We start from the raw sequence: 15321 nt of genomic DNA on the forward strand, positions 1-15321 counted from the left end.
CACGCCCAGGCGCAGAGGCCGGCCTTGGGCAGCTTTGATCATGGCCGCTGCAGTTTCATGGTGTTTTACTGGGATGCCGTTGACCTCCAGGACGTAGTCTCCAGCTTTGAGACCACAGAGACCTGCCGGTCCAGTTGGTGCACACTCCTCTACCATGAGGGGGCTGTCTCCCACAATAGTAAAGCCAAAACGACCATCGGGGCCTGGACTGATGTCAATCTGAGAATAACAAAACAATACAGTTATTTAAAAAGGTAAGATAAGAAATAGTCTGTTCTTATTCACAATTTGAAGGTTCTGGGAATTCATCAATAGCTTTGTGGAAAAAATAACTGCAGTGTAAATCAAGTGTATTTGATGCACTTGATTTATATTGATTGTACCTCATTGAGTACAATCTTACATATACATTTGCTAATAATAATAATAATTAAGAGTTAATTATTTTTCATAAAGTTTGCTTCTTGACATACAGTACCTGTTTAATCCTCGACACCACTCCAATACTGGGTGGTACGGTCTTCAGAGTCTGGGCCAGAGCGACCAATGCTGGTGTGCTCAGGTTGGTCACATCCTGCCCCTCTATATCCACCACCTGGTCCCCTGGCTGCAGGCCCGCCATGTAAGCACTGCTGCCCTCCACTACTGATAAGATGTAACTTGGCCCAGTGCCACCCAGTCGGAAACCAAACGCTTCAGGCCAGTTCTGATTGGTTGGTGGGAGGCCCAGAACTAAGGCAGGGGAAAGTTAGTACAGTAGATTTGTGCATTCAGAGCACACTGCAAATACTAAACTAGGTTGCAAGCCATAACATTTAGGTCACACAGTGCAATGGTTTTAAAATGAGGTCGCTTAATATTACCAACAGTAACAATCTTGTGTTACAATTTGATTAAGATTGTGAGGTATGTTTTATAATTGGTGTCACGAAAAAGAAAAATGTAAAATCTACAATAGAAACTATTCCCCTGATCACCGTCCTCATTTCTGTGGTGGAGAACCATCTACACTTATTACAATTGTAAAACCTGGATGAACGTTTCAAATATGGTTATGAATAAAGTAGGCTAATATAATCTTAGTGTCCTGAACAATGATCAGTGATAAAAAAAACAGTGAACATAGTAAATCCAGTAAAAAAATGCTTTTTTCCGAAGATGAATCAAAAGGACCAAGTAAAAGCACAAAGGAAAACAGCGCTATAGCACCAGTCACAATGCAAGTTGCAATAGTAAGACACCAAACTAAATATATCAAAACATATATTTCAGGTTTAAAACAGATCTCTATCAGTTACGTCAAAATGGTGAAAAGTTTGGACTTTATAAAAACTTACAAAAATCTTTAGAGGCACTACGGGGCCCGGACTTGACACTCTGGCGCAGAGAGAAGCGGCCCTTTCTGCTCAGGAAGCGCCTCATCCTCGCCCGGCTTGCGGCAGGGCACGTTCCAGCCAGCCTTACTTCCCCCCCAGCGTGGGGGTCCGCAGTTTGCCCTGGGACTCTCTTCTGCTGCACCTCAGTCTCCAAACTCCTCCGTCCCACAAGTCAAATAAACGTCATCCTAAAGGTTACATTTGTAAATGATGTAACCCTGTTCCAGTCTGATCAAAAACACTGGGATATGAAGAGGAGAGCTCAAGAAGACGCTCCATCCTGAGTCTAGCAGTCCTAGCTCCATTCAGTCCCAACCCTGTGGCTAATGATCACAAATCTGGGACAAACTGACTTGGTCCTGAAACGGTTTGTACGCAAGAAAAGGTACAGCAAAGCCCCATTTTTCTATAAATACCGTCCGCTCTCTCTCTTTCTGCTGCCTGTGCGGATGGGACCCTCTCAGAGGGCTGAGGGGTGACCCAGAAACTGGCTGTACCAGCCAGGGACACGTCTCTCATTATAGCGTCTGTGTTAACCTCAGCTCTGGAGAAACAGAGGATTGTGATGTGTTTAAGGTCAAAGACTTACAATACAGTAAGAGAAGTGGTTTTACGTCTTAAAAACAGCCTATTGATTTTTGATGTAAAATATAAGCAACTTTTCAAGTTACCTAATATAATTAGCTGGAACAGGTAAAGATGGTACACCAGTATGACAGCTGACAAGTCCTCTGAAAGAGCAGGCTATAAAAAAAGATCTACCGAATGCTACAGTTTGACCAATCATATGATGTACAGAAAACAGTGTCAAACAGTGATCATTAAAGGTAAAGAGGACAAAAATAAAATTTTATTCTCACCTTAAATTTGTAATACTAATACAATAATGAAATTGGGATTCTTAATCAATTAACACACAGAAAGTGCGCCTGTCAAATTAATAATGTTTGAGAATTCAAATGCACATTTATCATGGAAGTTCAGAAAATAACATAATATGGACAATATTTTACAAAAGAATTTTCAATATGTATAAGTTGCAAATCAAATTTTTGGTGATTGCAATTGCATGTTTGTAAATGTTAAAAACATTAAGACGATGGTCTTCATACGAGCAGTTGTCCAGGTCACAATGGTTTCCACTTTGATCAAACAACAAAAGTCTGTATCTCGATCTCTGGGTTTAGGACGTACTCTTCTTGTTGCTGCTGCACAATCTGAACCCCCTCCTCCATATCCTGCGGTGTGGTCACCAGGGTGACTGTCCCCTCTGGTGTCTCCACAGTACCAGTGGTTCCAAGAAGTGTTCCATCATTAATAGCAGAGGCTAGAGTCATGGCTACCTGCTCCGTCAGGCTCTCAGGGGTCGCGATGGTGATGGTGTCTCCACAGTCGGAGATGGACAGCCCTTCCTCGTTGGCCCCCACGTTGCGCACAATAATCTGAGGGCTTCCTGTGCCCGCTCCATGTGACTGGCTGACAATCTGTTGCACTACTTTCATGATGTGACTACCCACCTAAAAAGTTGCAGATTCAGAAAAAAAATTATTCACCACAATCCACACAAACCGTATATGGGAAGTAATATACTGACCTCACTCTGGTCGTCCTGAAAAAGAGCAACTTGTTCTCCTTGCCCTTCCTCAGCTTCTGTTTGAGTCTACAGGGAAAGCACAAGTTTAAAAAAAAGAGTACCGGTATTCAAGTATATATATTAATCGGGGGGTGTAATAGTAATAGTAATAATAATAATCCTTTAGTTGTATAGCACTTTTCTAAAAACAAAAGTAACAAAGTGCTTCCCAGTGCAAAAACAACAAAACAATAGAACAAACAAGGAATTGTCAAAATGCAGGAGCGTGCGGTGACTTTTATGGATGGGAAAGCAGACTTGGGTTGATCATGAATATTTAGTGGATAAAATTTGCACACAAAAGTGACGTCACCGACCAATTCAATACACAAATTAGCGTTCCATGTTGTTAAATGACTGCCTGTAATTCTACTTAACATCCAGTAGGAGTGGGAAGCAGACCTGGGGTGTTCATTGATATTTAGTGGATAATAGAAAAGTGGCACACACAGAACAAAAAAAAAAAGGCGCAGGGACGTGCATTCAGGGGCGGCAGGGGAGGCAGGGCCTCACCTGTCAATCTTGGAAAAAAAAATAATTAAAAAATTAAATAAAATATAAAAAAATATTAATATTTTGTCATCTGGTATGTATTATAAACCCACTTTCCGTTTGAATCCACTATCGAACAATATTATGTCAAATAAGAATGTCAAAATGTTCAGATGCCGTTCAGATACAGGGAGGAGGCTGCTCCTGCTCAGCCGCTGGAGCACACGCACACACTCCTCACAAACTGAGCTGGTGCAATGCAAATGATGTGTCACTCTCTCTCCCTCCGTTTATAACAAATAAAACACCCTGACGATGTGCTCAGTGCTTCCATATTCCCGATAATGTATGAAATGTATTTCTGAAGCATGTTTTAGGCTCAGGCCCTGCGACAAGTTGGCCACTGTCCAGGGTGTACCCCGCCTAAGGCCCGAAGTCACTGGGATAGGCTCCAGTCACCCGCGACCCCAAAAGGGAACAAGCGGTAGAAAATGGATGGATGGATGTTTTAGGCTCACAGATTCATTATAAAACCGCAGTAAAAGTTCACTCAGGGGAGGCTGCATTACATGCACCGCATGGATGTGCATGCTCCTGAGCCCGGCCGTGTGTGACAGGTTTCACTATCTTCTTTGTTATTATTGTGTTTGTAGAATCTGGACGATTACATTTCCAAGTTAAAACGTTTCACAAATCTGGATTTTCAAGCAAAGCAAGAGGTTATAACTAAAGAAAGACCTACACCGGAGTTGAACGTGTTGTTTTAGACGGAGCTATATATCTAAAAACGCTGATATCACTCACTGAACACAGCTTAATGGTGAGCGACACGGCTTTGAACACAAGAGAAAGTGTGGTCGACTCCTGCTTGTCCCAAATTTTTTTTTGGTGCCTCACTCGCCCTGAACCTCACCGCACATCACTGAAAAGGCGGTGGTTTGAGCATAGATCCATGGGTTTGAAAGATTAAAATTCAAAAATTGTTTTAAAAGTGCTGAGACATTTAACTCTTGGAAGCTCCAGTAATTCAGTAATATGCATAAAATAGATGCTTTCTTAACTTTCATGATGCATCTTAGCTTACAGTACATGTACAAATACATTCATCCCACCTTGATAATATACTCCTGCGTGTCTGCTACAACAGAGGAGAACTCCACCAGCACAGCATGAGGGTCTTCTGAGATCATGGTCGCTGTGGCCTCTTTTTGGCAGCCTCCTGGTGGACATTAAAAAAGATTGTTAATGAAACAGAAAACAAGGAGAATGCAGATTTTGTTTTTATTTTCCAGACCTTTAGCGCGCATGTGGCGATTGAGCGTCCCATGTTCAGCAAAGCCACGGCCACATTTGAGACACTTGTATGGCTTTTCTCCTGTGTGATGCCGGATGTGTCGCACCAGAGAACCTTTTTCTCTGAAGCTTCTCGTGCAGAACTGACAAACAAAAGGTTTCTCATCACCATGGGTTCGCTGGTGCACTTGCAAGGCATTCTGAACAAATCATAGACATATATAAGATATTTCACTACTTTTATTACACAGATCAAACAACACTTTGAATAAATTCTTTCGGGCAGGATAATTATCAAGGAAATGACACTTTCATTACCTTGGTCTTATAACCTCGGTCACATTTGTTGCAGTGGTGGGGCCTCTCATCTGAGTGGGCTCTCATGTGCTCACGAACATGTCCAATGGTTTTGTAGAGTTTCCCACACTCCCCACACTTGTACCGCCTTTCACTGACATGGTGTTCCATGTGTTTTTTAAGTAAGTAACCAGATAAATAATCTTTCTGGCAGATGGTGCACTTGAAAGGCTTGTATCCTGTCAGGAAAAAAACAGAGAAAAATGTAAGTGGAGGAAAGTGTTTTGTGTTTATCATTTTTTGACTAATCTGCTTACCCATATGACCCTTAACATGAAAGCGGAGGTAGCTAATGCCCTTAAAAGTTCGGTCACAGTAGGGACATTTGTGAAATTTAGTTTTTTTTTCATCTCCATCACCCTCTCCTTCATCTGTGTCCTGTGACAAATAAGAAAATACAAATGTAATACATAGACAATATAATGCCCTTATGTTCACAAGAGCTTATATAATAATGTTGTGTACAAAAACACAACAAGTTTCTTACCTCAACATCAATTTCAATTAATTCATCTTTGACATGGATCTCAGTAAAATTCTCTGCAATTTCAGGGCAGACAGAGATGTCTTTCGTTATTCCTTCAGGCTCCTGTGAAGTCTCTTCCACCACAGTTTCTTCTGTTTCCAGGGCAATGCCAGAGTTTATGATTGCCTGACAGATGAGACTGTCACCGGCTGCTGCTGCTGCCGCTAATGCTTCTGCTTGTGACTGCTCGACCATAACCTAATGACCAACATTAAGGCATTAAACATGACAACAATAGTAAAAATGGATACACTAACTCGAACACATTTTAACTAACCTGTTGTTCTTGAGTCATTTCATCAACTGCCATAGTGATGTGAACTTGATGAAGGACTTCCTGGGATCCCACTTCAACCACATTGACCACTGCTGTCTGTGTTCCTACGTCCTCATTCTCCTCACTCGGCTGCTGTTGCACTACAATCACTTCCTGAGGTTCAGTCGTTGAGTCGTGGTCAGATTCAACTCCTGGTTAATTCATAGCAGAATTTCCGTCACCGTGCACAGGCTCAACAATTGCAAAACCACAATGTCATCAAATAATTTTCGTAATCACAAATCTACCTTTACGTGCTCCGTCTTTGCTGACTAATATTTCCTTATATTGAACAAAGCGAATCTTTTCCGTGCAAGGAGTAAGAGACTTTAGATGTCTTGTGAGAGCCCCTGACTCTCTAAAAGACTGACCACACAGGTTACACCGATAAGGCCGCTCATCTAAAAGGAAAACAAGGAAACAGCTTTCAAATGAATTTCATAAACACTGAAAAGCATCACTAAATATATATTATTTTACCTGTATGGCGACGATTGTGTCGTATTAGCGAACCTTTAGTTCTAAAAGAGGTGTCACATAATTCACATTTGAAGTTTTTCTCCTCTGTGTGCGTTTTCAAATGAGTTCTTAAAATGTTGAGCTGTCAATTAAAAAGAAGTTTAAGATGAGTGGAAGCACATCAGGCTTTCAAATAGGCATCATAGTGTATAACTCACAGTTTTGAATGTCTTCTCACACTCACCACACAGATAACGACTGTTGCTGCCGTTTTCATTCTTGTCAGACTCAACACCACTGACAGGCACGGACTTTTCTGTCCGGTGTGACTTGCTGGTAGCTTTATGTGAAGACGTTTTCCTCCTTTGACCAGGACTCAAGCAGTTATCATCTGTTTAAAAAAAAAAAAAAAATGGAAACTTTGACTTGTAAAATCTGCCGTTATTATGAGCATAAATATTTTACGTACTTTCAAGTGTTTTCATGTCTGAAAAGCTTCTATTTGACTCAACCGCCTGTTAAATGTTTATGTAAAAGTTACACATACAACTTTAGTAAAACTGTTCTAAATTTAGACAGTAAATATTGGTGTCATTACTTCTTGGCTGTTGCTGGCATCTCGTTTGCAGTTCTTGTGCAGCTTGTGCTGGATGAAAGCATCCAGAGTGGTAAACTCTGCTTGACAGCGCCCACATTTGTGCACGTCTTCATCTGCATAATAAACAACATAGCAATGTAAAGGACAACTGAAGACAACCGACTAACTTTTAGACAACGTGAAGCTTTACTATATATATATATATATATATATATATATATATATATATATATATATATATATATATATATATATATATATATATATATATAGTTCACTTTAGCTGCTCCTTTTAAAAAAAGAGGCATTAACGTTAGCTTTGTTGTGCTAGTTGGAGCTAGCTTAGCTGTCGTATTTGTGATAAAGAGGGCTGCTGATGTACCGAAAGGTAAATAAATATATTGTAGTTGTAATTTTCCTAGAGTAACTGACCCTCATCTCCAAGGCTGGTATGAATGGTGATCGTCTCATTGCCGTTTTTCGTTTCCTCTGTCTCTGTTTCTGCCGTATTATCATTTTTTACACTCATGTCGTTCGGATCTGTCGCAACGCTGCTGCTACGCTACGGAGCGGGAACATGGCGGATTTACGACTACGTAGTCATAACAACACTGTGCTTCGTAAATGTGCTTCATGCGTGAGTTTTCACTGAGAAAATAGCTAAAATATAAGAGTTGTATATTAATCAAATACAAAACTCAAAGACACATGGGCCTCTTGTACAATGTAGGTTTTATGAGGAAAAATCGCATTTAGGCTGTAGTGTGCCTCTACAAACAGCAGGGTGCGCTCATGTCGCAGACCAGTTAGGAGAAGAAGAGTGAGAAGAGCACAAGAGCCATCATGGCGTCCCACTTCAGCGGTGTCCTGCAGCTGACAGATCTGGATGATTTCATTACACCGTCTCAGGTATTATATTTATTACATTTATTTTTGTAACACCCAAAGTCACAACTACATTGCTTCTAAGGGTGACAGTGAAATTGAGAAGCAGATTAAACAATGTTCACTGGAAATGAGCAAAAACATGGGTAAACTCACAGTGTATTTATTGTATAATGAGTAATGCGCACTTCAGTACTTGGTCTAACACACTTTTAAAGCAATGTTGAATCAAAACGAAAGTCCGTTTCATCACCTCGTCTTAAGATGTGAGATTCTGCCGTTTGTTTACTTGTCATTGTGACTCAGCTAGAAAACTGCTGGTTAAACTCTATGAACATGTTTCTTGCATTAACTGTGTATGGTCCTCTTTATTCTTTTGCGGTTTTGACAACATTATGAGGACAAGTTTTGGTATTATGGCGTATGGTTATATTATTATGGTTATTTTGCAATTGTTTTTTTCCCCCCAGCAATGTGTCAAACCTGTGAAAGTAGAAAAGAAACTAGGAAAGTCTGTGGCCAAAATCCAAATAGAGGACGATGGCAGTTATATCCAGGTCGATCAGGTATGTGAGTAGTTGTGAGTAGATGGGTATTTTGTACAATTATTCTATTTTATTACTAATATTGATTGTTTTGTGGCTGATTTGTTGTAGGATGGTGGGAAACAAAAGCTAGAGAAAGCCAAAATCACACTCAATGATTGTCTGGCCTGCAGTGGTTGTATCACTTCAGCTGAGAGTGTCCTAATTACACAGCAAAGCCACGAGGAGCTTTTCAAGGTGCTGCGCAACAACCAGGTATTGCACTGTCGGTGAGTACAGAATAATGTTTTTGTTTAGACCTCTGTAACATGCATAGATGTCTTGTTCATTACACAGACCAATGAAAAAGAGCAGAAGGTGGTTGTGGTGTCTGTGTCACCACAGTCGAGAGCGTCACTCGCTGCACACTATGGCCTCAGCAGTAGTGAGACGGGCAGAAGACTTACTTCTTTCCTAAAAAAACTAGGTAATAATATCGTCTTTCATATAATTGACAAAAGTTGTAGTCAAGAGTCTTACTTAAATTGGGGATGTGCTCCAGGGGTGCACTATGTATTTGACACCAGCTTTAGTCGGACGTTTAGTCTTTTGGAGAGCCAGAAAGAGTTTGTGGAGCGCTTCCAAAGAAAGGAACAGGATCGCAAAGCTCTACCTATGCTGACGTCTGCCTGTCCAGGTAATGCTCCATGTTAGATTTGGTTAAATATTTTCTACTATTTTTCTAAATGACATGCCCTTTGCTTTGTTCAGGATGGATTTGTTATGCAGAAAAGACACATGGAGAATTTATTCTTCCATACATTAGTTCTACTCGTTCCCCTCAGCAGATGATGGGATCCCTTGTCAAATGTTATTTTGCTGAACAACTGGTATTTCCTCTGACCGTGTATCTAGTATCTACGTACATGTGTACATTTTAATATATATATTTTTCTGATTGTCCAGGGGCTAAGTCCTCAGCAGATTTACCATGTGACTGTCATGCCATGCTTTGATAAGAAACTTGAGGCATCAAGGTCAGATTTCTACCTGACAAATGAGGAAACCCGAGAAGTTGATTGCGTCATTACTTCAGGTCACTAGTCTTCCTTTATTCTTCATGCAAATTTGGTTAAATAAACATAAATGTTGAATTGTTTTCTATAGGTGAAGTTTTGAAAATGCTAGAAGAGGAAAAAGTAAGTTTAAATGATGTGACGCCAACACCACTTGACATTCTGTAAGTTCTGAGTACTAAATAAATTTGCATTTATTTGATTAAAAATTATTCAAACATATTTCAATAATGTGTGTGCACAGGTTCAGTAATGTGAGTGGGAATGAGTTCTTAAGTCATGCAGGTAGCACCTCTGGGGGTTACCTCCATCATGTTTTTATGAACACTGCCAAACAGTTGTTCGGAGACGAGATTAAGGAGCTCACATACAAGACCCTCAGGTAAGGTTGCGCTGAAGAGACTTTTATTGTGTTTAACATCTATAATGGACAAAGGTAAATCCCCACACAGAAACAAAGACTTCCAGGAGGTAACTCTGGAAAGAGAAGGTGTTGTTCTGTTGTCATTTGCTGCAGCCTATGGGTTTCGCAATATTCAGAATCTTGTACAAAAACTTAAAAGAGGAAAGTCACCCTATCACTTCGTCGAAGTCATGGCCTGTCCCTCAGGTGAGAATTGTATACTGCAGTCTTTGAGCCTGAAACAATAATTATACATAATTAAGTACAACGGTTTGGAGTCAATAAATATACTTATTTTCAGGTTGCATCAATGGTGGTGGACAAGTGAAACCTTCATCAGATCAAAACCCAAAAGAGCTTCTCCAAAAAGTAGATGAGCTCTACAAAGCAGACCTTCCAGTTGCTCCAGAGGATCAGACGCGTGTGTCTGAGCTCTATGAAACATGGCTGCAGAATGTAGGCAGTGAAAGAGCCAGAGAACTGCTGCACACACAGTATCACACAGTAGAGAAGATGACCAATGGACTCGTCATGAAGTGGTGAATTATTGGACCTGAACATTTTACACCTCTGAATTATAAAATGCAATTATGGAAACTCATGTTACCAATGTACACTATGCATTTGTATTTCTGCCTTGACTTTGTGTCAAACAAGTGTTGATCCTGTGTTGCCATGTTTATAAAGACAAATAATATATTTGAATAAAGTTAATGGAAGGTAATATGAAGCTTAACTGTAGATTTGAGAAGTGTATAACTGATGTCAAATGTCAAATTTCATGAACTTGAATAGACAACAAATTGGATGGTTTCAAAAAAGTCATACTCAAAACATAGTCTTAAATAATAAATCAAAATATGTGTAGAAATCTTATTAGAATAATTTTCGGTAGCGCTTGGAGAACAATCTACGATTCAAATGAGCAGCTTTCAAATGTCACTCATGAGATGACAATACAGTAATTGCACACAACCCTATGAGGGGTTAGAAATCTGACCAATAACAGCACATGTGTACAGGCTTGTGTCTTACTGAATGGTCGTAAATTATATTGCTTTTTGCATTCTTCTTCTAGTATTGTTTATTGGCGGTTGTGCTTTTTGCATTAAACAGCTTGTCAGAGCCGATGAAGTCCCCTGCACTCCAAAGCCAACATTGCGGAGGCAACCTTTCCTTTTTTAACTTTCTCCTTGCGCAGGACCCTCAAAACCTCGATGGGATCTGTCTTACCGGTGAACTTTTGCACCCCCTCCTCTCTGTCACAAACATTGAAAGCATACATTTCATAATACATTTTGTAGATTTAATATAGTTTGTAAATCTGATAAGAGATTTTACTTACGAAAGCCGAAGAAAAGGGTTGTAATCAAATTCATCTATTAGAGTAGATGGCACAGTGGGCTTGTCATCATCTCTTGCCTGTTAGAATAACATTATACAGAACAAATAAAGGTTTTTCATATATTTAACACAGACATACTTTGGCCCAGCTCAGCATTTCTTCAACTTTCTCATTTTCAGGCTCCAATAGCATGGCAAACTTCAAATTATTTTTGGTGTATTCATGTCCACAAAATACTTTCTACAAAACAATACACACAAAAGAAGCACATTGCACAAACGATCCATTGTCAGGGTCTTCATTGTGGTGTATACTGATGAGTCAGTCTATGGTTGAGGTCATCTTACTGTGTTTTGTGGAAGAGACCCCAGTACTTGTGTGAGGTTATGATACATTTGCTCTGCTGTACCTACATAGAAACGCCCACATCCACCAATAAATAGTGTATCTCCTAAATAAAAGGAAGATTATTGCAATGGTTTTACCTTAAAAGCTGTGCCTATAGTTTATTACCTCAAAAAACAGACCTGTAAACACTGCTGGGGCATCAGTGCAGTCATCCTCCCAGAGAAAGTACCACATGTGTCCAGAGGTATGGCAGGGAGTGAATAGGCACCTGACATTGATAGAGTTGAACTGCAAAGGTTTAATCTAAATGAGAGCACGTTTCCTCTTGTGCTCTTTAAACAGTGGAAACTCTATAATTACCTTGAGTTCCTGAGCGTTGGACACTTTATCCGTGAGACCATCAATGCGGTCATCTCCTCCATAAACCTCCAGACCTGGAATCTTTTTGACTAGAGCTTCATTTCCTCTGGCATGGTTCCTGGGTTCCAGAAACATAAAACAACACAAAAAAAATGTCTAAAAGTTTGTTCTATTAATGTATTAAAATGATAAACTAACAAGAGACAAGCCCTCCCTCTTCACGATTTCTAGCAGTTTACTTATTTATGTGGAAGTTAACACATTTATTCCTTCTTTTAATTGTTAATACTGAATGATAGGCTCATGCCTCTACAGAGTCCCACTTAGATGTTGTATTTACAGTGTGACGTGGCCAGGACAAGCCCTTACCCGGTGTGGGACAGCTGGATCCACGGGCCTGTTTACTCTCCTCTTCCAGGTACATGTAGTTGTCCTCCAGGATGGAAATCACCTTTACCTTCATGCCTCAATCCCACGCATGCGCACAATCGTACAAGAGCCTTGGCCAATAAGTTAGACTGGTTTATGAATATTATAAAGGATAAATCTACTACACTGCAGGAGTTTGTCAGTATTGGGCACAGAAGTGAATAAACTAATGGCTGTTTTGCTGCATTCAGTGAAGTGCGTGTGTCGGTCTGGGTTTATCCTACTCTCGTTTGTGTTGTGATCGGATAAAGGAAGTGAGAGCGACACCATTAAACCCAGGCATTTTTATCGAGCCAGACTCAAACAATACTTTATTTATTTATTTTGTTTGAATATCACGTTTACAAGATCGTAACTTAACATAAATCCCAATGTTAAACTCTAGTAAGACTTTTGTGATGACCCTCCGTGTGTCATGTGTAAGTGTCCAAGTCCATTACAGTATTACTGCTGCATGTGTCCAGACCTTTGCACAGTGATCACTTCGTGTTATTGGACCTTGTTTTAAAATACAGAAAATAAAAGATCTAACACACGTCAATTTACATTTTGTACACAAACAAACACAGTAGGAAACCAGTTTTAAAAAGCAGAATCTTGCAAACATGTCCACACATTCCATTTTAAATAGCTGTTTATGTATGATTTGTTCCAACATCTCTACATTGTTTGAATATAGCGACATAAAATTAGCTTCACTTATATATTGTTTATACAGCTTACAAAATCTCACTTCAATTTACAAAACAAAGTAAAAAGGTAAAATGGATGTACCGCTAACTAGACCTTTTTACAAAGCAGAAAATCAGTGTTTGAAGTCAAAAATTGTTCAATTATCACTCTTTGGGCACGCGGAAAGTGTCCTTTTCCTTACGAAGGCTTCTCATGGTTTCCACTGGACTTGTTTGTTTAACATGATCCTGCACAACCTTCTCTCTTCAATGATTGAGACAAAGAAAGACATTTTTTAGATTTTTAAATATCAAAAACATAATAGATCTTATATTATACCTACTTGACTCTCATGAACGGATTAAAAGAGAATTCATCAGCCAAAGTGGAAGGGACGGTGGGTTCACTATTATCACATTTCTTCTACAGAAATTTAAAACACAAAACCATTAAGTACATTAAGTGAATTGATGGAAAGAGCCTATGACTGGCTGCATGCGTCACACCTTTGCCCATTCAAGCTTTTTCCGAATAACTTCATTATCTGGATCCACATGGCGTGCAAATTTCAAATTGTTGACAGTGTACTCATGACCACAGTAGACACGCTGCAACAAAAACAGTTTTGTTGTCACTAATCTCAAAAACTTAGTTGCAGCATTTTATGTTAAATGTATAAGAACAGAAAACGTGAAATTACAGTTTCTGGAGGAAGCGATCCAAGAATGTCAATCAAAGCTCTGTACATTTGCTCTGCTGTTCCCTCAAAAAATTTACCACAACCAGCAACAAACAGAGTGTCACCTATGAAAAAGGGTTAAAATAATGCCTTTAGGAATTGTTAGCATTTCTTTTTAGAACATTTTGTTACAATACAATGCTGTACCTGTGAATACGGCAGGTGGGTCGCTGCTGTTTTCTTTGGTCACGTAGTAGCATACATGACCTGTCGTGTGGCACGGTGTATGAAGACATTTAATATTAAGTGTTCCAATCTGAAAAAGAACAACAAGCAACAAACGTGACTCTGCAAGTGCATTTGTAGAATGTATAATGCTGTGATACTTTACTTTAAAATTGTGAGAGTCTGGGACTTTCTTTGTAATTGCATCAACCCTGTCGTCGGCTCCGTAGACCCTGAGACCTGGCATCAACTTGACCATTTTCTCATTACCTCCTGCGTGGTCCCTGTAAAGTGTGTGTTATACTATAGAATGACACAGTAAACAACACATATATAACAACACAATTATGTCCAATAGTCTGGATCATTCTGATTGTCTATGAATACTTTGTGTGTATAACCAATGCAAACTGGACAGGTCATAGTATTAGTTACCTTTTGAACGATTAAGAAGATACATATCAAATTGGTACTACACACAAATGTGTTGAAACTTGAAAGTTAAGGTGATTTATAGTAATTTATGTTATGAATTAACCCTACCAATGGTGATGTGTTGTCAAAACAGTTGTGAGCTTAACGCCATGTTTTCTGACAGCTTCCACAACCTGTAAAAGCAGCGTGTGAATTGAAGATATGCTTAAGATCAGATAAATAAGTGAGATGAATATAGAAATCAAAAAGGCAAGATCATACCTTTATGGGCTCGACTGGATCCACAATGGCAGCTTCTCTTGAGTCAGTGTCAATAAGCAGGTACATGTAGTTGTCAGAAAGTGCTGGGATTAGTTCCACCTTCATATTGGCTTGTTCCACCACAGAGCTCTTCCTGACAGCGGTGTGAAGCAGCGCAGCCGCCTGGGCCTGCACTTCAAATGGGGCTTCAATAGAACAAGAAAACTAATAAATTGACAATTGACTTTTTTTTAAATTCATTAACGTTTCATTAATGACAGAAACTCTTCTTTCAAGCTAATTGTAAGTAACCAAATGCTGACAAAGAATGATTCCGCCAGACCTCTGCTCTTGACAGATCCTACTATCTACTGTCAAAAAGGTAAACATGTCACGTAACATACACACCGTGCTCGGTATGTTAAGGATAAACGGTATTCTTTAGGCTACGTACCAAATTTCAACGTTGTCGCGGCTCCTACCAGAGTGCAGGCACCCCTCACCAGTGTCTTCAATAACATAACAGCTCAATCGTCTTATCAAATCATTAAAACCAGAAAAGTTCGGTTTTTGGTTTTAGTTCCGCCTCCGCCCACTTTTCCCCTTTGACCTCCCAGGCTCCACCAATCACGATCGGGGGTGTGATTCTA

At 39.7% G+C, this 15321-nt stretch overlaps 5 protein-coding genes across 7 annotated transcripts in view; 1 reads left to right on the forward strand and 4 right to left on the reverse strand.

Moving 5' to 3' along the window:
- Nucleotides 1–1624, reverse strand: part of grid2ipa (glutamate receptor, ionotropic, delta 2 (Grid2) interacting protein, a) — a 15238-nt gene extending 13614 nt beyond the window's left edge. Inside the window, exons 1-3 of one of the 3 annotated variants that reach the window (XR_011926713.1) lie at nucleotides 1338–1624; nucleotides 479–732; nucleotides 1–219 (exon numbers count right to left, since the gene is read on the reverse strand). The exon at nucleotides 1–219 is cut by the window's left edge and continues 114 nt beyond it. Coding sequence is in view for 2 of the 3 variants with exons in the window: in XM_072443384.1 (XP_072299485.1) it covers nucleotides 1–219; nucleotides 479–732; nucleotides 1338–1422 (558 nt within the window). In the remaining variant the exon portion in view is untranslated. The remainder of the gene's footprint in view (nucleotides 220–478; nucleotides 733–1337) is intronic. The other 2 variants (XM_072443384.1, XM_072443383.1) reach the window with 2 other exon arrangements.
- Nucleotides 1625–2396: 772 nt separating this feature from the next.
- e4f1 (E4F transcription factor 1) lies at nucleotides 2397–7666 on the reverse strand. Its single transcript, XM_072443397.1, has 14 exons — nucleotides 7483–7666; nucleotides 7051–7163; nucleotides 6922–6967; nucleotides 6671–6843; nucleotides 6474–6594; nucleotides 6242–6394; nucleotides 5955–6145; nucleotides 5639–5875; nucleotides 5409–5529; nucleotides 5113–5330; nucleotides 4796–4994; nucleotides 4614–4720; nucleotides 2971–3036; nucleotides 2397–2893 (listed from the first exon to the last, which is right to left on the reverse strand). The coding sequence occupies exons 1-14, from the start codon at nucleotides 7577–7579 to the stop codon at nucleotides 2525–2527; spliced, it is 2211 nt and encodes a 736-aa protein (XP_072299498.1). The 5' UTR covers nucleotides 7580–7666; the 3' UTR covers nucleotides 2397–2524.
- Nucleotides 7667–7839: 173 nt separating this feature from the next.
- On the forward strand, nucleotides 7840–10656 carry narfl (nuclear prelamin A recognition factor-like). The gene is made up of 11 exons (XM_072443399.1): nucleotides 7840–7959; nucleotides 8406–8501; nucleotides 8592–8735; nucleotides 8817–8946; nucleotides 9022–9156; nucleotides 9231–9349; nucleotides 9426–9555; nucleotides 9627–9699; nucleotides 9780–9917; nucleotides 9988–10145; nucleotides 10240–10656. Exons 1-11 carry the CDS (start codon nucleotides 7894–7896, stop codon nucleotides 10479–10481), a joined length of 1431 nt encoding a protein of 476 aa, XP_072299500.1. The 5' UTR covers nucleotides 7840–7893; the 3' UTR covers nucleotides 10482–10656.
- A 402-nt stretch (nucleotides 10657–11058) lies between these two features.
- On the reverse strand, nucleotides 11059–12126 carry LOC140358809 (hydroxyacylglutathione hydrolase-like protein). Its single transcript, XM_072443859.1, has 6 exons — nucleotides 11992–12126; nucleotides 11811–11919; nucleotides 11631–11734; nucleotides 11422–11523; nucleotides 11284–11360; nucleotides 11059–11197 (listed from the first exon to the last, which is right to left on the reverse strand). Exons 1-6 carry the CDS (start codon nucleotides 12124–12126, stop codon nucleotides 11059–11061), a joined length of 666 nt encoding a protein of 221 aa, XP_072299960.1.
- Nucleotides 12127–12730: 604 nt separating this feature from the next.
- LOC140358501 (hydroxyacylglutathione hydrolase, mitochondrial-like) lies at nucleotides 12731–15274 on the reverse strand. The gene is made up of 9 exons (XM_072443377.1): nucleotides 15126–15274; nucleotides 14693–14877; nucleotides 14540–14604; nucleotides 14163–14280; nucleotides 13979–14087; nucleotides 13793–13896; nucleotides 13599–13700; nucleotides 13436–13515; nucleotides 12731–13356 (listed from the first exon to the last, which is right to left on the reverse strand). The coding sequence occupies exons 1-9, from the start codon at nucleotides 15190–15192 to the stop codon at nucleotides 13257–13259; spliced, it is 930 nt and encodes a 309-aa protein (XP_072299478.1). The 5' UTR covers nucleotides 15193–15274; the 3' UTR covers nucleotides 12731–13256.
- Between the last annotated feature and the right edge of the window lie 47 nt (nucleotides 15275–15321).

This window comes from Eucyclogobius newberryi, unplaced genomic scaffold (assembly GCF_026437365.1).
Source record: "Eucyclogobius newberryi isolate DKJ021-1_F unplaced genomic scaffold, fEucNew1.0.hap1 SCAF_13, whole genome shotgun sequence".
NCBI lineage: Eukaryota > Metazoa > Chordata > Actinopteri > Gobiiformes > Gobiidae > Eucyclogobius > Eucyclogobius newberryi.

Bases quoted from the DNA above. Each gene is read 5' to 3' on its own strand.
- LOC140358501 (XM_072443377.1), bottom strand. From the start codon at position 15,192: ATGTTATTGAAGACACTGGTGAGGGGTGCCTGCACTCTGGTAGGAGCC. The intron at 13,701-13,792 runs GTAATTTCACGT...TTTTTGTTGCAG, and splicing joins GATCGCTTCCTCCAGAAACT to CGTGTCTACTGTGGTCATGA. The intron at 13,357-13,435 runs GTAGGTATAATA...CAATCATTGAAG, and splicing joins AATCCGTTCATGAGAGTCAA to AGAGAAGGTTGTGCAGGATC.
- LOC140358809 (XM_072443859.1), bottom strand. From the start codon at position 12,126: ATGTTTCTGGAACCCAGGAACCATGCCAGAGGAAATGAAGCTCTAGTC. The intron at 11,920-11,991 runs GTAATTATAGAG...AAACCTTTGCAG, and splicing joins CCAACGCTCAGGAACTCAAG to TTCAACTCTATCAATGTCAG. The intron at 11,524-11,630 runs GTAAGATGACCT...ATTGTTTTGTAG, and splicing joins GGTCTCTTCCACAAAACACA to AAAGTATTTTGTGGACATGA.
- e4f1 (XM_072443397.1), bottom strand. From the start codon at position 7,579: ATGAGTGTAAAAAATGATAATACGGCAGAAACAGAGACAGAGGAAACG. The intron at 6,844-6,921 runs GTACGTAAAATA...TTTTTTAAACAG, and splicing joins AGACATGAAAACACTTGAAA to ATGATAACTGCTTGAGTCCT. The intron at 4,721-4,795 runs GTCTGGAAAATA...AATGTCCACCAG, and splicing joins TCGCCACATGCGCGCTAAAG to GAGGCTGCCAAAAAGAGGCC.
- narfl (XM_072443399.1), top strand. From the start codon at position 7,894: ATGGCGTCCCACTTCAGCGGTGTCCTGCAGCTGACAGATCTGGATGAT. The intron at 9,700-9,779 runs GTAAGTTCTGAG...GTGTGTGCACAG, and splicing joins CCAACACCACTTGACATTCT to GTTCAGTAATGTGAGTGGGA. The intron at 10,146-10,239 runs GTGAGAATTGTA...ACTTATTTTCAG, and splicing joins AGTCATGGCCTGTCCCTCAG to GTTGCATCAATGGTGGTGGA.